Source organism: Ammospiza caudacuta, chromosome 3 (assembly GCF_027887145.1).
Source record: "Ammospiza caudacuta isolate bAmmCau1 chromosome 3, bAmmCau1.pri, whole genome shotgun sequence".
NCBI classification, from domain to species: domain Eukaryota; kingdom Metazoa; phylum Chordata; class Aves; order Passeriformes; family Passerellidae; genus Ammospiza; species Ammospiza caudacuta.
In genome coordinates, this window is record NC_080595.1 from 99,994,167 (window position 1) to 100,015,022 (window position 20,856).

General features: G+C 38.5%; 1 protein-coding gene across 1 annotated transcript in view; it reads left to right on the forward strand.

The window, feature by feature from the left end:
• Positions 1–20,079, forward strand: part of COL9A1 (collagen type IX alpha 1 chain) — a 62,134-nt gene extending 42,055 nt beyond the window's left edge. Inside the window, exons 29-38 of the mRNA XM_058802408.1 lie at positions 4,655–4,708; positions 5,457–5,528; positions 9,423–9,458; positions 9,562–9,606; positions 11,370–11,402; positions 14,038–14,184; positions 15,380–15,434; positions 16,383–16,571; positions 18,595–18,672; positions 19,895–20,079. Coding sequence (XP_058658391.1) covers positions 4,655–4,708; positions 5,457–5,528; positions 9,423–9,458; positions 9,562–9,606; positions 11,370–11,402; positions 14,038–14,184; positions 15,380–15,434; positions 16,383–16,571; positions 18,595–18,672; positions 19,895–20,079 — 894 coding nt within the window. The remainder of the gene's footprint in view (positions 1–4,654; positions 4,709–5,456; positions 5,529–9,422; positions 9,459–9,561; positions 9,607–11,369; positions 11,403–14,037; positions 14,185–15,379; positions 15,435–16,382; positions 16,572–18,594; positions 18,673–19,894) is intronic.
• The last annotated feature ends 777 nt before the right edge of the window (positions 20,080–20,856 follow it).

Genomic DNA, 20,856 nt, shown 5'->3' on the forward strand with positions numbered 1-20,856 from the left:
GTAATTAGGAAATCATACATGTTTTCCCAGCATTACCAACATAGGCTGAGTATCCAGTATCCCAAGATTTGATACCATAGCCCCTCTGAGAGACTTCCAGGTCAGTTGGACTGGCTTTCTCTCTGGAGGTTGTGTCACTATAAAGAGAAAACCTGGAGAGTACCTTGGATTTACTACTGAAATGTCACACAACCCAAAGTTATAGGAGAATGCTCTTAAGTTGCTTTCAGCTAAATAACTTTCTGGTCTTTAAAGGTATTTCTATCCTGCCTATGCTGAAATGTAACTTTGGTTACCCTATGTAGTTTAGTTATAGTAACTAAAATGTCGATTTTCTGTCATATTCCTTTTACATGACTGCAAGGGAAATAACGTGTCACTTTCTGTAACTCTTCATGGTAGGATGAAATGTTCTTGTCTCAGTTTATATGCCCTGTTTATGTATTAGTGGACATGTTTTTTATACATAATTTCAGACATGTTCCAAAAGTGGTATCATAGTTTACATTCAAGGTAGAGCTAAAGGAGTTAGTTAACATTAGAGTGTTTATAGCAGAGTCAGAAGGGCAGAGCACGTTTCCATCTTGGCAGTTACTTGTTATCCAGTAAACCAAAGTCTCTAGATGAATGTGACAAAACTTTTTGCCCCTGCCCAATTCTGCAGCATGGTCTGTACAGGGTAGCATTTTTTCTGTCATGCTTGCAGACTACATATCCCAGTAAAACTTCGTAAGCTCCCTGTACAGCTCTCCTGGTATCCACCCCTGTCTTCCTAAACGGCATGGCCAGGTTCTTGTCTGATACCTCTTTGTTTACCCCTCCACCTCCAACAACAACTTTCTTTGAGTTTTGGGCATGGTAGACCTCTGGATGTCAGCAGATATCACAGTGTTGGCTTCTCCTCAGCAGTGTAGACAGTAACCTGGGTAAAAAAATGGATTTGTTGTGGAGCTAGTGTACTAAAGCTGTCCTGGACTTCAGCTAACACTGCAGACACAGTCAGAATGAAAGGTCTTTGCCCTCTACAATTGGCCACAGTATCACTTATGAAGGAAAAGATGGCTAGTGAGTTGCTGCTTCTGCCCTAAGCATGGCTTTGTTAAGAGGAGAGAACATTTCATGCTACATCTAGCTCTTACCATTATCCTGAGCAGTACAATTTAATTATGGCAAAGTTACATTTAAGTAAAGTCTCAGAGAAAGTTGCTTGTATGTTTACTCTTCTATCAAACATTAGTTTTCATACTTGGATGCTTTTCAATACTGTATTGAGGGTCAGAGTCCTGTTGATGCTTCTGTGGATAAATCCTTGAACTTAAATGAGTATTTCCTCTGAGATCTTTTGGTGAGCTTAAGTCTCATAAGTATATAGTTGATAAGTGGGTTACATTTTGCAAAAAACTTTGAATATGAAGTTTAAAAAATCCAAAATGTACTTTATTATTCTTTATTCTGCACAGATTTAATTTGCTTGGCCAACATATTATTCAATATATGTCCAATGATATATATTTAATAATATGTAATAAATTACTTATAATTAATGACACATTTTTAAAGGAAAAACTCTTAAGTAAAGAGTTATTACAGTATGTGCTGTGGATTACCTCTCATTTGATTCTACTTAGTGTTTCAGTTATCTGGCTAACCAAGTGAGATGCAAATTACCTGGAATGTATTCTCATTCTTATTATTGTTCCACTTAATTGATGAACAGGAAATCAATAAGACACTGAAACTCTCTTAGCATGCAAATCCATTCTGTAACTGTTTGTGAGAATTCTACAAAAGGATCAAGTCTTCAAAATTTGAGTGAGGATGAAAACCATCCCAGACAACTTAAAGGAAGATCAGCTGTAAATACTGTAAGGTCTTCTTATGTATGTTACATTAAAAGGCTGAATATAACAGATCTGTGAGAAAGGCATCAAATCTTTAAACATATTGAGTGGTTCAGCTGTTGTGCCTTGAAACAAGGGGGTAAATTTTGTGCTAACCACAAAATCTAGCACAGGAGCAGTGGAAGGGCTGCATCTTGGTGGTGTTCAGATTGCAGTGCTGTGCCACCATTTCACACTTACCATTTTGCATGTGCCTTTTCCTAGAGGCATGGAATGTTCACCAGCATGGATGCAAGTCTGTCTGTCTCAGCTCACTCTGAACTAGAGTGGCTTCTTTCCCTCCTTAAGCATTTCACCTCTAGGAAAAGCACAGATTCTGAAGTGTGTCAAAAGTGCATGAAACCATACAGATTCTGGCAGTCTTTTTGTTAAATCGAGTGCAGCATGCCTGTTGGTTTGTGGGTGGCCTGAAGCTATGTACTGTTACACAGAGGGCTGCTGTATAGGAAAGGTGGGCTGAGGACATGGCCAGACTGCCTTCTGCTCTAATTCCTGTCCATAGTGACTTACAGCACAGAGGAACATTTCATCTGGCCAAAAACAGATGTCAACACCTGAACCATCTGTTTCAGAAACCCTCCTATAGGCTGTGGGGAAAGTTAGGTGCTTCTAAGACGTGACTTACGTTGCATTTTAAATGTTTACATGAAGACATTTCAAGATGCCTTTTTTTCCTTCAGAATTATGAGCAAGGAGCTTACTTGTATAACCTATCCTAGGGCCATTTCAGTCTGATATAACTTGGAGGAAGCATTAGAGTCTTTCTAGTTATGCCAGGGATAGGATTCCTCATTTTTTGGGTTCCAGTTACTCTCTTACTTGCTAAAACACTGCTGCAGATCTTGCAGTGGTGGCCCATAGTTTGAAATAATCAGTCCTTACAGACATTATGTCGGTGTTTACAAGGAAATACTACCTATGCATTTGTATTCTGGTCTTCTGTAAACTAACCTCCTTCTTTGCCTCCTTAGAAAAGCATTTTGTTTGACAAAATGCCTGTGGCAGACATTTGACAAAAGATTTTTTCCTCATTTGAAATAAAATGAAAGTTTTTTTCTTGAATTTTGTGTGAACAGCAGGACTTTTGATATGCTTAAGAGGTTTATTATAAGATTTTAACTGTCTAAGGATTATGCTGCTTTTGTTTCATCTCTGCATAGCAATGACTGTTATGGGTAATGAATGAATGTTATGGGTTTCATGAGAATGATATGAGAAACAAGTTTCTAATGTTGATCATAATTTTAGTCGTCACCTTTCTGCATCAGAAATATAGCAGCATTTCAGGTCAGAGATGTAGTTCAGAATTTTGTGATTAAATAAAATTGTAATGCATTTTCTGGGTTGTAAGATGAAGGTGAATTAGGAGACATTTTTCCTTTCTTTCTTTTTTTTAACATAAAAAAGCTTCCAGAAATTATGCAAAGTGCTTTAAAGTAATAGGTATTTTAACACCATAGGATATTTTGAAGGAAATTAATTGAAAAGTTTGGTTCTGTGATCTCTCCAGGGTACCTAATTATTTCTTGAATTGTAGAATTAGCTTTCCTAAGCTTGTGTGAGAAGTTGTCATTGCATTTATGACCTAATGTAAAAGGCCATGTCTGCCATCTCGTTTTATTTAGTATGCCACAACATTTCACAGTATTGTCCTTGTTAGGAAAAAATCCCCTGTATTTAAAACTATCCATTGCATGCAGCCCTAGAAGGCTAAGTTTTGATTTAATCTAAAATTGTCTATGTCATTGTATAATATTTTATTAAGTTGAATAACTAATAACATAAATTCTTGACATTTTGTGATCTTAAATGTATCTTTCTTTTATTGCAAATAGCACTTACATAGTCACACTGTGAATTTAAGAAGAGTTTCATAAGTGAGACCTAAGCTTGTGTTGGGAGATTGTTTGAATTTATCTGTCCAGGGATATGTCTGTACATGTGAGAGTAAAGCTATAAAACTTATTGAGTTGTTCTGAAAAGTTTAATCATAAGAGACAAAATCTTTTGAGAAAGGTACTTTAGTTTGAAAATTATTTAAAATCTTTGCAAGTTTGGCTCAATGTCAGATTTACCCAGAGTGTGTATTCCAGTGGCTGCCTTAAGAAATAGAGTTGTAGCACTAATGTGAATATGATGATCTGAATGGATAAACATGTCTGAAGTGAAGATATAAAGATGCAGTAAAGCACATATTTATGCTTATCACTATTATAAATAGTGAATTTTAAAAATTACCTCTCCCTGTAACACTCTAGACTTTTTTTAAACCTGAATGAGTTTGTTAAGCATTACTTCTGTATTCACTTTTCACATTTGTGTATTAGGGATCAGGTGCTTTAAATATGTAGTTGTGTAGGAGCTCAGGCGATGAAACTAAGCAAAAGCCTAAAGTTATACATGCCTGCCAGAGTTGTCAGAGTGAAGTGATTGTGTTTGTGATAGGTAACTCTCAGGTGTGATTCCATGAAGTGAACTTCATTTTGCTTAATCACTCAGCAAAATTATTTACTTGAATCATTTAATGCCAAATAAAGGTTATATGCCATAGTTAAATAAAAATGTTTACTCAGAAAGTTTCACTGGTTTTAATGCCTATGGTATTTTTGCACTAAGAAAAAGAAATCTCAATTAAACCCAACAGCTAAGTAGTGTAAATCACTTAATATTAAGGAAAAAAAAAATTATACTTTATTCCCAGATCACAAGAAGAATTCCAGGAAATAATATTGTCCCTCTGTTTTTGCTTCCAGGGTAGCAGAGGGGAGACAGGTCCTGCAGGTCCTCCAGGTTTACCAGGGAAGTTGGTAAGCAGTTTATTTCTATATTCAGTATTCATGTTTACTTTTAAGGAGCTATAGTATCATCTGAACTACACTTACCCATTTATCCATGCAGGGAACTGAAAATAACATTGAAATGAGTGGTGGTTCAGTTTCTTTTTCAGTCCTCTGTGACTGTGCTAATATTAGAAAATGCTGTTTTAAATTGCATGGAGATGTGTGTGACTTTTTTCTTCTACTTGATAAGCCCATAAATCCTATGACATGCAAAGCTGAGCGGCACACTGCTGTGTGGGCTCCTGGGAGCAGTGAGAGACTGCCTTTCTGCTAGCAGCTAAGTGAAACTAATGAATGGAGCACATTATGAATGCCACCTTTTACCAGAGCTCCAGCAGTATTTACACAGAATCAGTCAGAAGCATAGCTGGGGAGGTCTTGGCTGAAAGAGCCTACTGTTACAGAGGAATGTGCAAATCGCAGAGTGCAAGATCTTGGGAAGGATTTTTAAGAGAACCAGTCTGTCTTTGAGGGACTGGAGGGTAGAAAACTCTGTAAGTCATTTCTGTTGGGATTGTCAGCAATAAATTCATAGTAAGATTCTGTTTAAAGTGCCGTACTTTGGATCAACCCAATTTGCATCAGATAATCCTCTTTCATCAAGTTAAGTCTGTTCTGGGAATAAGGTTCTGCCCTATCTGCTTCAGGGTATGACCCTTAGTTGTTAATTCTAAACAAGATTGGCTAAGTTTACATCCTTGGCTTTTTTTCACAGGGTCCCCAGGGTAGTATTGGACTTCCTGGACTGCCTGGTCCTCCAGGCCTTCCTGGTGGTAAAGGTGACCGGGTAAGAAATGCACTTGTACACGCAGCTTGGTGTCAGGAGTAAACACAACAAGTTGAGCACTGTTTTCAGTTTTTCCATGAATTAATATCTGTTTTCTTGTTTTGTATGTAGATATTTAACTGCTTGAAAGTGGTGCTCTCTGTGCCCATTAACTGCTTGTAGCTCATAAATGTGTGAAGGAAAAGTCTTGACAGTGCCACTTAGGGGACTGAAATAAGATTAGTGATATATAAATTATTTTGGTTTTTTAAATTTGAATAATTCAAAGACTTAAATTGTACTGCAAATCATTGACACAGCCAGATATGAAGTGGTCAGTCAGGATCTGTGGTCACTATAGAGCTTTGCAGCTTCAGCTCTCACCTACAGTAGTAGTGATGCCTGTTACATGTCTTGGGGCCTCCTATGGAAATGCACATGCTAATGCAAATATTGAGACACCTATGCCTCCATGCAGAATTACACGATATAAATACTTCTTCAAGTATTTTGTTGAGAAGGAAGGATTGAGCCCCAGGGCCCAATAACTGCAGAATATATCTTGCTTTGCTCGATATATGTTAGTGAAGACAGTGCATAAAGCCAGAGATGCTTCTTATCTTCTCTTGGCTATAGGAGACTGCAAAGGATGGAATTCATTTGCCTATCTTCTGACATCTTTGATATAAAATTATTCTCTACTGTGCCTTACTCGAGGCATGTCTACATGAGTATCAAATGAATTACACTTGTGCAGTGCCTCTTACATCCTCCTGACAACCAGGGCACTATTGGACTGCTAGTCAGATGTGGGTATAACTGCTGTAAAATGTCTGAACAGAGAAATCCTGCCCTTGGTATGCTCCCAGTGTACATCATAGGGTTTCTGGATAGGGTTTGCTCTTGTTTTTGGCAGCTTTTTAAAAAAAAGCTATTCAGGTACTTAAAAGTAATCTTCTAAGTCTTTGATGTTGGTGAGGTATTTTTTTTCATGTTTGTTTGGTTTTCTTTTAATGCTGAGATGAGGAGATGTTCTAGTCAAATGTAAGTATTGACATAAAGCAGTCTCTTTTTATTAGATTGGTAATGATTCATATTTGAGACTTCTCCAGAGGGAGATTGAAGGTACTGAGGAGGCAAAGGTAGAAGGAAAATCCCCTAACATTTGTTGCAGTGCTGACAACCTCCCTCCAAAGGTGTTTGATTTTCCTCATTTGCCATATAAAACATCTGGATCTCTAGGATAAAAATTAGAATGTTGATACTGTAAACAGACCTAGAGAGATCCAGGCTACAGCCAGGAGGTTTCTGAGTATCTAACTGGCAGATGACAGTAACTTATGCCTGGAACTTTTTAAAAAACCTGAGGTCAATTTAATGCTCTGTGCAAATACCTTAAAGTCCAAAGTGCTAGGAATTATTTCATCCTATAATTGCTTTTTAGCTCTCTGCTTGTATCCTTGATTCATATTCTATTTTCCAGTTGCATGGAGGTTGTAGTGAATTTTCTGGAACATATTTAGCATGGCTGCAGCCTTGCCAGCAGCCCTGACTTGCAGTATCTCTTCTGTCACAAGCCTGGAGAGCATTGTGCCACTCTATCCTTCCTCTTCCCTTCAGCTTTTGCAACTGCATCAGTCTTACACGAACAACCTTGTCAGGTTGGAAATAGGCATCTCTGTAGCCTGTTAACCCCAGCCTTTGGGTCAGCCCCTCCTAGGAGTAAGTTCTAGGCTGAAGTAACCTTTTTTCACTTTCTGATTTCAAAACTTCATGGTTTTGTACACAGGAATCCTATAAAGTTCTGTTACATAGCTATATATGCATGGTAAGAGTTGATGTAAATAGCAGCCAGAAGCCTGTAGAATTCATGAATTTGATGTATCAGTAGTCATTCTTGATCCCAAAGCTGTTAAATATTGTGTACTATCTGTTGACATCTTGTCTACGTGCAGGATTTATTCCACTTGAGGAATAAATCACCACCAAAGATAGCACCAGAATTTTTTTTACTGAAGTAATATGTAAAAGTGAGAGCTGACAAAATTCAATGGATATAATAATGATTGAATATTACAAGGGTAATATTTTTACATATATCACATGCTAACAGCAGGGTTGGTGTTCCAAGCCCACATGGACCAATCCTCACCATGTCACCCTGTGCCTGGGTGGGTTATCAGGTTGGAAAATGAGGTCACAGCCTAGGCCTTTGCCTCTTTTGGAGCCTGAACCAGACCCAGCATTCACCGCTTAGGCTGCTTCTGATTCATGTATTTTGGATTGGTTTCATACACTTGGGTTCTGTCTATTTTAGTCAGATAAACAGCACTGAGCTAAGTGCCAGACCTTGGCACTGCAACATGATCCTTTGTGCTGCTAAGTAGTTAAAGGAGCCCCTGGTACAGTTTTGGATCATGCTGTCAGGCAGTTTTCCAAAGAGTTTTTGTGTATTATTTGAGAGGGATTTTTGCAAAATTGATAGGCATTATGTCAATAAAAGTGAGTATTTTCATAGTTTAACATCTTGCCTTATTACCTCCATTGCAATTTTTGGAGTCAGCGTAGAATTGATTCCAGTAGTTTCAGTTGTGATTTTTATATTTGCATATACAAACACTGCAGGACAGGCTCATAAAAGCAATAGATTCTTCTATGTCAGCTTTATCTATTGGCAGTTTTATTGCTATAAGGAAGAGTAAGGGGAGAAAAAGAACCCCCAAGATAATGTTAGGTTGGAAACCAATGTCTTTTTCATGTAATTGGGAAACCTTAACAAGACACAATGTTGAGAACACTTCAGACAAAATAGTTTCAGTGTTGTTTGACAAAGTTGGAATGTTAAATAGTTCTGTCATTTATACTGCTTAGCTTTGTGGATAATTTAGTATTAGCTCTTCATCCTCAAGAACATGAGAATGTGTCAGAATTCATTAAATTCTGTAAAAGCTGTGAAAGCTATACCAGTCTGTATGCCTATATCTTATGTGAATTAAATGGATCTCTGAAATGGGAGAGAAACTGCTGCATCTCTGTCTGTTTTACAAAAAACAGGATTATCGGACACAGTTATAGTTCATTTGTAATGCATATCCTTAAACATGCACAGACTGGAAAGAATATTAAAAGGATGGTGTGACTGGTTTTCTAACAGAATACAAATAGAAAAAGATTTTCCTAAATGATATACTGTTCAAAAAATGTAGTAGTTGTGCTCTAGATAAAAGTTGCTTATGTTTGAAATTAATTGGGTCATTAATTTATTTCTCTTTGTTTCCTGCCTGTCCACATGGGTATGTTTTGTTAGAGGATTCTAAGATGAAATATAATCAAATTTCTTTTTAAAAAGGAATATTACCTTTAAGATACAAACCCTTCAGCTTTGACTACAATGATCAAAATTTTAGACACAGGTTTGCTAAAAGACATTGAGAATTAAACAGCATGCAGGACGAGATTGTGGCTGTACTTGTGGATGTCTCTCTGCTTTTCTCACATTAGCAGGGCTAGTATAGCCTACAGCAATATGGAATATATAATGGTGCTAGAAAAAGTGATGCACTTACTGGATTTATTTACTTGTAGCTCCTAAGCAATTCTCAGAGCAAATCTGTAGCAGCTGCAAGAGCATTTGTCCTGTAAAGGGGAGATGTACCATTGGACAGTCAGAATCTGTACTGTACAGTGTGGTAGTGGATTATATGTTCCATACTAGTACTTGCCTTCACTCTGTCACATAAATTACATCGTAAGATTTAAGTGCTTTCATTGTAATTCTTAAAAATTTGCAACTTTAAAAGTCTCTTGCATGAATATGAAATTTAGGCTCAAATAACATTTAGTGTGCTTTTAGAATCTGAACTTTAAAATTCTGAAGACTTCTTCTCTTTTTATTTTTAATCTTTAATGTTTTAGGGTTCGGTGGGTGAACCAGGACCTAAGGGTGAACAGGTAAGTCATGTTAAAGATCATGGGACTTCAAAATCACAGTACCAAATGTTACATAATGTTAACTTAATCTGAAGTCTTGACAGTCTGTCTTTCTTTGATATAGGGTGTACCTGGAGCAGAAGGAGATGGAGGAGAAAAGGGTGACTTAGTAAGGCACTTTTTTTTCCTTTACTTGATATAATACTATGTTTTTATTTCAAATTAAAAATACAAAGTATTGTTGGAGTGCTTCAAGCATTATGTTTGCATCACTGAAAGGCACATTTCAGTTTTATACCAACTGGCCCTTGCAGAGCACAGCAGTTCTATTTGCCTAATTACTCTTTTCCTGCTATTTGGAAAACACTGAAATATACAGGTTCTGTTAGGTGTACAGTGTAGTACAGACTGCCTTGAAGAAAAAAGGATGTGTCTGTGTTTGTTTGTATATACATATACACACACACACACACACACACACACATATATATATATATATATATATATGAGATATATATGTATAAAAGTGTTTATATATAAAAATATATATATACATGCATACACAGGCACAAATTCTTGATGTTTGAGGCAGTGAGGATGAGCAAGTAGTTTAATTCAGATGAAACAGGAGGAGAGTTAATGAATATCCTTAATTAATCACACTTAAAGGTAGTATTTTGTATTGTCTTTATCTTTGGAAATATGATTTGCAACAAGCTGTTAGAGGAAAAATGGACTGGGAAGAGGCTGTGGCACTGTGATATTGCATCTATCTATCTATCTATCTATCTATCTATCTATCTATCTATCTAATCTGCTGCAGGAGTATGGCATGTTGTGAATTGACATGAGTAATGTCTGGGTCAAGTCCTCTTGGGTAAAGTGGGTTTGTTTCTCTGCCAAAAGAGAAACCTTCTGGTCCAGTGGCTCCCATGGGGCCTCAACCAGCAAAGCCAGACCTAATCTTTCCAAGGGACATAAACTGCTCCCTATTCAAAGAATGGCAGCCAGGTTGTAGGCTGGAAATGAATGTATTTTTCCCACAGGCTGCAATTTTGAAAGCCTTAGTCAGCATTACAATCACTGTACAGATTCCCTGGAAGAAATAGTATAGATTGTTTAAGTGTGCTGCCAGCTAGTCTGGTTCTAAATTGATAAAAATTATTTCTATTTAAATTATTTCACATTTATTAACAAACAGGCCCTTGACTGGAAACCAGTTATTTCACCAATGGCATTTAGGAACTGGGAAAGTACAGTGTACAGAAATTACTCAAAGTTTCTGCAGTGTTATGCTAATCTATTTCCCAGGTAATTAAAATATTTTGAAAGATTTTTTTTTCAAGTTGAGAGGAAAACCTAAAAATTACTGAAATAGTGGGATTGCTATTCTCAGTCAGATGATCAAGGGATTTTTGTATCATTGAGGCCAGGAGAAAGATTGCTGGAAATAGGAACTTGTAGGGGTTTGGCTTCTTCACAGAACTTTAGGTAGTTTCTGTTACAATTTTTTCAGCACTACACAGTCCCAATATCCATAGTTCTGTCGCTTTGTAGAAACTAGAAAATCCTGGTTAAAAAAATGCTACTTCTAATGGTTTCCAATAAATCTATCTAAGATTGTCTTCTGTGTTTGAGAGGTTAGAGCCACATGTCTAATTCCAAGAGAAGCAATACAAAACCAATTATAACAAACATGCTTTCTCATTTGAACCTTACAGAAAAGTTTTTGAGAAAGGAATTGTATGAAACCCACTCAAAATAAAGGTTTTATTCTCAAAGGAATTGTAATTATTTGTGGGGCAATTTTGCATAAATCAATTCAATATATGAAACTTCTTTTTTATTGAAAAAACATTGTGTCACATTTACTGCTTTTGTAAAGTCTGTGGTAAGGACACTCTCTTCTAATATAGTTTGTCTTCTTTTTAGGGTGACATGGGATTATCAGGAGCAAAGGGAGCTGTAAGTACAATGAATAGCATTGCTACAGAAATGTAGAGATCTAGTAGATCATATAGATGGTTTTCTCATTTAAGGAAAGAAAAATGCAAGTAACAAGCTGACCTCTTTATTTTATTATTATTCCAGTTAAATGGAATGTGTTTTAGCAGATTTTCTTCTGTTTAAATTTTGAATACAGTTAATATTTAAATGAATTAGCTTTGAAAAGGAATTAGTTTCCTGGATTCTAACTCCATAAAAGAGAAGCATCATTCAGCAGCAGTTTTCTGGCCAACAAATCCTTTTTTCAAGAAGATGAAGGCACCCTTTGTACAGTAGGTGTTGGATAGAAAGGAGGCTCAGTGCAGTGGCTGTGTGCCACTGTTAAAAAGCTGGCAGCAGGATTGTGATGTCTGTGACCCTAGAAGTATTTATGGCCCAGCTTCCTTTATTTTATTTTTATTGTGTTTTTATCTTATTTTTATTTGTTTTGTTTTATTTTACTGCAAAATGATGACTTTGATGTGGAAGGTGAGTGGGATTTGTATGTCACATAAAAAATAACCAGAGAGCTGAATTAATTCTTTTATTTCAGGATCACTGAAGAGTTGGATTGTTACAGCATCTGACAGTATGAGCTGTGATTTTAAAATACCAACAGTTCTCCCTATGGGGAACTGAGTCTGAGCATAACAAAAAATCCTGTGCTTGTGTTATTAGTGTTCTGGGTAACTTTTGGGCTAAGCAAATGCAAGCTAAAGAGTATTTACTGCTGATGAAGATCCTACAAGAAGGACATGAGGAAGAGATAGATTAGAAGAGAAATCCACAATTTTATCCACTTATATTTTTCAAATCCTCTTGTCTTGATGAGAGCCTAGAGTGCTTGTATCTCAGTGAGCACCCTCACAAGAATGAGTAATCTGTCTGGGAACCTGATAACTCACCAGGCTGGGAAGAAAGGAATGATGGCTTCCCAGTTGTGTAGTCCATAAAAGCAGTTATTCTGTCTCCTTAATGTATCTATCAAAGCATACTCTTTGGGTTTTTTTCTGATAGGGGCAGCCATCGGCTGTCTGGGATGCAGCACAGCTGGAACCAAAATGGTCCCGCCTTGTGGATTTAACTGATATACCACAGCTGAGTAATTTGTTGTTTAGCAACTCTTTCAGAGGATGTTACTCTCTCTTTTTTTTCCCCCAGTAGATTTGGGAAGTTGTAAGTATGTAGGTTTTTTTTCCTGCTCGTTTTGGGCTTTTTAGGTGGAATTTTTTTTCTTCTTTTCTGCCATATTTTTCGTTGTTATTATTACTATTGGTTATTAGGAGTAAATTAACTTGTACTGAAAGCAACTGTGGTGGTTTGACCTTGACTGGACATCAGGTGTGCAACAAAACCATACTGCCACTCCCTTCCTTAAAACTGGCCAAGGAAGAGAAAATACAAAAAGAGCTCATGGGCCCAGATAAGGGGCCAGGGAGAGATCCCTGTTACAGTCATGGCCAAAACAGACCTGGGGAAATTAACCGATTTATTACCAATCAGAGTCAGAGCAGGAAATGGGAAGTAAAACAAAAGGGGAACACCTCTGTCCCCTCCTTCTGCACTGACCTTGGTGTCTTCAGAGCTGTTAATTTCACATATTCTCACCCTGCTCTGCCCTAGCTGTTATTATTTCTGGGCAATAATTTTTTCTTCCTTAAATATGTTGTCCCAGAGGCTTTATTAACATCACTGCTTGGCTTGGCATTGGCCAGTAGGTCTGTTTCAGAGCTGGCTCGTGTTGGCTCTGCTGAACATGGGGGAAGCTTTTGGCAGCTTCTTAGAAAAGCCACACCTGTAGGCCCCCTGCTATAAGAACATTGCTGCTCAAACCCAATACAGTAATTCAGAGGTGCCTGCTGGAATAGGTCACCCTCTGCATGGTATTTAATAACTCTTTGTAAAATTACTGGAGCAGAAGCAATAGCTTTGTTTTCTCAGTGTACTGAAGTGGATATGTTGACATAGTCACATCAATCCTTCCATTCCCCAGGGGCAGGAATAGCTTTTTACCCCTTCCCTGAGTGAAATAAGGCAGCACTGCATCTGTTCAGGCAGTTTGTCAATGTCAGTTGGTGGGAGGATGTTCCTTCCCCTCTGCCAGCAAACTCCAGTGCAGGCACTAGAACTAGCTCTGGCAGAGTAAACAAAGCAAAAATGTGTGTTCCCAAACAGCCTTGGGCTACACAGTAGAGGCTCACACCGTGGTACTCTCTAGAGAAGGATGTGAAAGGCATTTGGAGCAAGAAGGGACCTGGAATTTTCATACCTTAAGCAGCACTTAATGTCTAGAAATGTTCCACGTTGACATACACAAGGGCAGAGAGCCATCTTGAGCATGCCACTATTTGATTTACCTATGTTACTATCTGATTTACCTGTTTTGACAGGATAGATTATTTTTCCACTTCTCCCCTGTAAGAGTACAGAACCTCTTAAAAAACATGCAACTGCTGACACTAGTTGCTTACTTTAAAAAGAAGTTCTGTTGAACAGCTGCATTTCAGCAGTCGTTTCTTTGCATTTGTGAATAGCTCCTGTCACCATTTTGATATGTGAGAATGAGTCTATCATAGTACAGCATTCTATTGAAATTCCTCTCTTTCCTTGTCAGGTTGGTAATCCTGGAGACCCCGGTTCCCGCGGGCCTGAGGGGAGTCGGGGGCTGCCTGGCATGGAAGGGCCACGTGGCTCACCTGGACCACGAGGCTTGCAGGGTGAGCAGGGTGCCCCAGGCCTGCCTGGCAGTGAAGGTCCAGCTGTAAGTACTGTTTTCATGAAATTGGTATCTTCTGAACCTTAATCTCTCACTCACACCGCTCCTTGTTTCGCATGTGCGTGTGCCAAACTGAAGTGCCACAGCAGGCTGAAGTACAGCGTGCCCCTCATCAGACACAGGTGTACACCAGAGCAGTCCTGGGTTGAACAGCTACATCCTTGGGGCCCCAGCTTTCAGTTCAGCTCTGTTTTTTATGCCCACCTCACCCCTGTAGTGTGCATGAAACCAAACTGTGTTTGATTCAAAGGAGCATCACTCAGACTTTACCTTACTAGTTAAGTTGACATCAGCTGAAATAGTTGCACTTGCAGGAACTGGAACACCTTTTAGTGACTCATGGATTGTTTTTAGTTGGCATACAGTTAAATTTCTTCATAGTGGCTTGCATGGAGTTATATTTTGGATTTGTGCTGAAAATAATTTTTGTAGCATGCTGATGGGAGCAAGAAAAAGGGTAATGGTTTCAAAGTGAAAGAGCATGGTTTTAGATTAGATACTAGGAAGAAATTCTTCACTGCAAGAATGGAGAGGTACTAATAGGACACCCAGAGAAGTTGTGGATGCTCTGTCCCTGAAGAGTTCAAGGCCAGGTTAAAAGGGGGACCTGAGAAGGAGTGTTGGAACTAGATGGTTTCAAAGGTCCCTTTCAACCCAAGCCATTCTGTGATGTTTCAGTTACTCATGAACACTGCATAGAATCAAAGCCTCTCCTGCTCCTTACACTGCACCATCAGTGAGTGGGTTGAAGGTGCACAAAAAACTGGGAGGGGGCACAGCTGGGAGAGCTGACTATAATTGGCCAAAGGGATATCCCATACCATGTAGCATCACACTTGGCCACATAACCAGGGAAAACTCGTGGGAGTGGTGAGCAACTGCTTTCATTTGTACCACTTGAACTATCATTGTCTCTTTTGTATTTTATTTTCTTATTCTTCTTCATCTTCCCCTTTTTCCTACCCTTTCCTCTTCTTCTTTCTTTCCTTTTATTAACCTTCTTTTTCTTCCCCTGTTCCACGGGTGTTGACTGTGGGTGTGAGCAGCTGTGTGGTGTTTGGCAGCTGGGGTTAAAGTGTGACAACTGTTTATTGACAGCATTTTTTTGAATCAGGCACACTCATAAAATGTAAGTTTGACAACAACTGTTTTATTAAAATCCTCTTTTTTTTAATCCTAGGGAAAAGAACCAAGTGATCAGCATATAAAGCAGGTTTGCATGAGAGTCATGCAAGGTAAATAGGCTAAAAACTATTTGATGTTTCTTGTGAATTTAAATTGGGATCACCTGTTTCTGTGGAGGCAACCAAGATTTTCTCCATGCTTACCCAGAGCAAATTGCATGGCCTCAGCAGGGGACATGGTGGAAAACTTTTCCACACGTGAATGTGGATGCAGTAGGAGGAAGTTCCTTCTTTATATATATTTTGTAGCCTCATTAAAATGCCTGTTGATTGCACACTACTGCTGTTTTAAGCAGGCCATAGTCCAGTGTAGCTGTGTGAAATAAATACATTTTGTATTCAAATCACTTGCTGTGTTTACATACATAAAAGTACAAGCTTCACTAAAAGATCTTTAGCCTTTTGTATTTGCTATTAGATTTCAGCAAACAAACTGTGCAAAATAGGTGAAGAGGAGTGCAAAGAGAGGTTTCTGGAGATAACACACTTTAAAATTAAAGCAATGCAAAGATACTCTAAATTAATCCTAATTTGCTGAGTTCTTGACACACACAGAAGTTTAAAGCTTTTCTAATATGTTTGGGTGCATGGATATTACTGAGATAAGAAATTTATGCTGCACTATAAACACAGAAGAAATTTTTCACTACTTGCTATTGAAGATATCTTTTGTGTTATTATGCCTCTGTAATGTTAAGAGTTTACTGAATGAAATTGCTGCTCATGTTTTAAAAAATTTCAGTAGTTGTCACTGTTCTTGATAATGCTCAGCAGGGTATTTAAAAAAGACCCTCTATAAAAAGGATGAATATCTTATTCTAGAATAAGAGAATACCTTATATGTAATGAACTTTGTAAATAGCAAAGTAAAAAAAGGAAGGTGCTATAGTGTAATCTGTCAATTCCTGTAGCAGTGAACATACATTTTCTTCAGTGATCATGGGAATCTCTTCATTCTTGTTCACTTCCTCCATAACTCTGTCCTCCTGCTCATTGCAGAACAATTGGCTCAGCTGGCAGCCAGCCTTAGGAGGCCAGAATTTGGTGCTCCAGGTCTTCCTGGCCGACCAGGGCCTCCAGGTGCTCCAGGCCCTGCTGGTGAAAATGGTTTCCCAGGCCAGCTTGGTCCCCGTGGCCTGCCTGGCCTGAAAGGTCCCCCTGGTGACATTGGTCGTAAAGGTCCTAAAGGTAAGAAATTCTCCAGCTGGCTTTCACTTGGCGACTGCATTAGTTTTGGTTTTTGGTGGTTATTTGGGTTTTTTTTTGTTTGTTTTGGTCTTGCTGCTGTTGTTGCCCCCTTCCTTGGTTTACAGGTTGTGGATGTATGCTGTACACATTGGAGCTCCAAAGAGGATCCTGAGTTAGGAATGTAAGCTATTGGTTATTGGTGTGTCAGTTACCACAGTGATTAAAGGGCTCATTGCCTTCAGCAAGACTTGTTTAGAAATCTGCTTTTCAGCACCTAAAAACCCACAAAACCTCAGAAGTCCATGAGAGTGAGAATCAATATTAGGACTCAGCTGCTTCCTTCTAGTTCAGGGCAGACGCCTGTCCCTTCTCACATTGTACAAGTCATTGATGACAAACACCACATGTGATTCCAGCACTGGTTCTCTTTGCCCCATTCAGCCTGGCTGTTGACCTAACTTCTCTAAGATTCATGGTCCCAAGAGCTGATGTAAGCAGTCAGATTACTTCACTAAAATCCAGTCTACTTTTCTAAGCACACCCAGTTTATCACATTGCAAAGGACTGATACTAATCTACTTTTTATTTGCATATAATACTTGAGCCATTTAACATCATTTCACCAGGTGCCAGAGTGTATTGATTCTTTGGAAAGGACAAATCCATAATAAAATTGACTTACATTTTATACAAAATCTTTGATCTAGGTAAATCTGTTTTGTTCATGACTGAGAGGTTCTATTATCCTCCAGAGAATTACAGGGTAGAATTTTCTGCAAAGTCTTATGGCAACCATGTATGTATTAGTTTCTATTCAGCAGTGGTTTTGATTTGTTTTCCAAAAAGGACTTATTTAAAATTGTCTTTCTGCAAAAAGCTGGGCTGTTGCTGGAGTAGGGTGTTTACTTTTGATTCAAGGTTTATTTGAAAGTGAAATTTGGAAAACCTTTGAGAGAAGGAACAGAATACAAACAAAGCAAAACTTAACAGCATCATTTCTGGAGCTTTTTGCTGTCTTAATTCAATGTAATGTCATCTGCAGAAGAAACAAAAATAAGAAATACAAAGGTGATGTATGGGATATGCAAAATTTGATTCAACACACAGCAGGGTACACTGTAATAATATTAAAAGAAAAATAAATAAACAGAGCATTTAACTCTCCCCAAACAAGCAAAATACTTATCATAACTAACAAAAAGCTCTCATAGCTGTCATCAAATTCTGAGTTACCTTAGAGTAAACCTTGCAATACCATTACAGATACAAGGGAAGTGGTGAATGCTGTCATGTGCAAGAGCTATAATGATGGTACATGGCAGCCAACCTGAAAACTCTCTGTGCCTCACTTTGAGTTCCTGGTTCTGATAGATTCATAGATAACGGTGAACAGAATTTGAACTTTACAACCTAAGCAAAAAAACCGCTTCCTATTACTAAGATGATTCAGGTTTGGAGCAAGATATGGGCTTGAAGAAACTCAGGGTGTCTACTGAAGGAAAGTCTCCATGACATTATTATATGAGAAAAGAAATTATTTTGTGAAGGTAAAGCTATGCCTTATGTGAATATCAACAGAATACTGTCGTCTCTGTAGCCACCTTTTGTCTCCTCTGCACTGGCTGTCTCGAGGATCAACACTTGAGAATTTTTACTTCTTAACTGAGCTTGTACAGTTTTGCAGAAGCCAGTAGTGTCAGTCTGTATCCCAAATATCCTGAAATCCTGGGACTTTGGTTTATTTCTGTCATATGGGCTGTGACATATTTCATGTGGTACTTACTGTCCCAGCTCTAGGTGGTTTCTTTCGCGCCCAACCTGTCTCCTTCTTAGTGTGACTCAAATGGGTGAAAAAACCTAATCAAATCCTAAACATTTTACACAGATACGTGCCAGGACATCACTGAAAGATGCTAAGAAAACATACAGCCAGCTGAATTCTCTGCTGTTCACTTCTGAAAGGGGATTTACAAAAATGATACTCCAGGCAGACTGTAACTAATGTGACATGAATTTGCTTTAGGTGAACCAGGAGAAAGAGGAGAAAGAGGATTTCCAGGCAGAGGACTGAAAGGTTATCCTGGACCAAGAGGTCTTCCAGGTAAATATAAGAGAGTGAAGATAGAGAAGATAAATAGTAAAAATTTGCTCAGAACTGATACTACAAGCTGTCTTGAAAAGATAAAAGGAGTCCATTAAGCAATAAACTCTGAAATTACAGTTCTTTGTAATTTTTACTTCATAGGTGGTGATTCAGTCAGAAATCAGGCTTAAAAACTACAAAACAAAAAGCCACCTCCTCATTTATTTCAGTGATTAGAATAATCACTGAAAAATGTAAAGAAAGATTAGAAAAAATGTAATGAAAGATTAGAAAAATTGTAAAGAAAGCATTTAAAAAACCTACACATGAAAAAATTGCCTCTTTTAATGTATCTTTTATATATTATGTACACATACTATTATATATGAAAATAAACAAAAAAGGCCATAACCACCAGATTATCTCACTGGCAGGCACAACAGTCTTTAAAATTTTCAGTCATAATTTAGGAGATTATTTTATTTCCGAGGTAATTAATTGCAGTGTTATATAACATGGCTCCAGGAGAGATTCCTGCTGATGGCTGAAGCACAGCTGGCCTCTAGTGGCCAGCGAATGAACATAAATACGTTATTTGCACCAGTATTTCTACAGTAAATTTCTGTGTTTATCTAGCAAGACAAACTAGTCATATTTGTTCTCTTGTGAAAAAGGAAAAAAAAAATAGTTGAGTATTTACTGATCCCACGGATGTCTGTGTAACTCAGAGGTGTTTTCTGTAGAAATTTATCATTGGAAGAGGCTTCTTGAAATCACTGTTTTTCCTTTCTTCTTTGAAGATTTAGAAGGCAAAACTACTTCAGTGCTCAGCAGTTCAAATCTTTACATATATTTCCCCAACCATCTGAGTGAAAAAAAAAAAATTGGTATTTCTTTTTCCAGAGAGGTAATGAAATTCTGTGTTAGCAAGTAGCATCTACCCTGCCCTAGGTCTTGGCAGCAGGGTTGGCTGAGTAGAGCACCCTGCAGAGCTATGTACAGCAGCAGACCTGCACTAGTACCCCTGGAGAGCACTGGGACTGAAATTTCATTGCTGTAGCTGTGTAATCACAGATTGGGTGTCAGGTAGAGGAAAATTGTCCCTGTAAGCTGGCACCCCTCTCAGGGAATCCCCTGAGAGCAGTGAAAAACCATCCTCATCCAGCTTTTAAGGACAGGGTGCTAATTATGCTATGCAAGTCCTACGCTGCCGAGTTTAGCCCCGCATCCACTTTTGCAGGTGAACCAGGCAAAGCCAGCTACGGGCAGGAGGGCCGTGACGGTGACCGAGGTCCCCCTGGGGTGGCCGGGCAGCCGGGGGTCCCCGGGCCCCCGGGCCCTCCTGGCCCTCCTGGGTACTGCGAGCCAGCCTCCTGCAGGATGCAGGCGGGACAGAGAGCAGGGAAGAACGTGAAAGGGCCCTGAGAGTGCCACCGTGTGTCGCCATCGGCTCACATCCCGCACGGACAGCTGAGGACGAAGTCACGAACGAAGGAGAAATGCAGACATGTACAAACCTTTCAACCAAGGTTTCAGTAAGGTGTTTTTAACACAGTGGTTGTACATTCTTCCAAAAGGAGTGCTTAGCAATACAAGCTGGAACAATGGTGCTTTCAGAAATACACAGGTGCTGCCTTCTCCTTTTGGGGGGAAATAAAAGGTACTTGTCTATTTTTATTTTTGATTTTGTTTAAGAAAGATTTTCTGTGATTTTTCCTCCTCCCCTACTTAATCCCTATGTCCCTGTACGATGTACAGTGAAATAATGTCTTCAGTCATCAAATAAAAAAAAGGATAGTTTTATTTACTGCAGCTGGATCTATTCTTTCATACTTCTAAATTCTAGCACATACTCTTCATGCACAGTCACTTCACACGTGTCTTGCATGAAATATGCTAAACCTCCTTCAGCTCTTCAATTCAATCACAGAAACCCAGGTGGGAGGTTCCTATGAAAACCTGCCACCCCTGGCACTGTTTATGCTGCCAGTATCTCTAAAGGTAAAATCACAGGCTCACCATGAATAACTCATGTGGAATAACCTCTTCATTTTTTGACTTCAATTTGTGTTGCATTTGTAATTCCATATGAAGCCCATTGCAGCTTGCCTTGTTATATGTCACATTAAAATAAAAGGCTAGTAGCCACTGTCAGCAGAATTTTAAGTCCTATAAATATGCAGTTTTCCTATAAAAGATTAC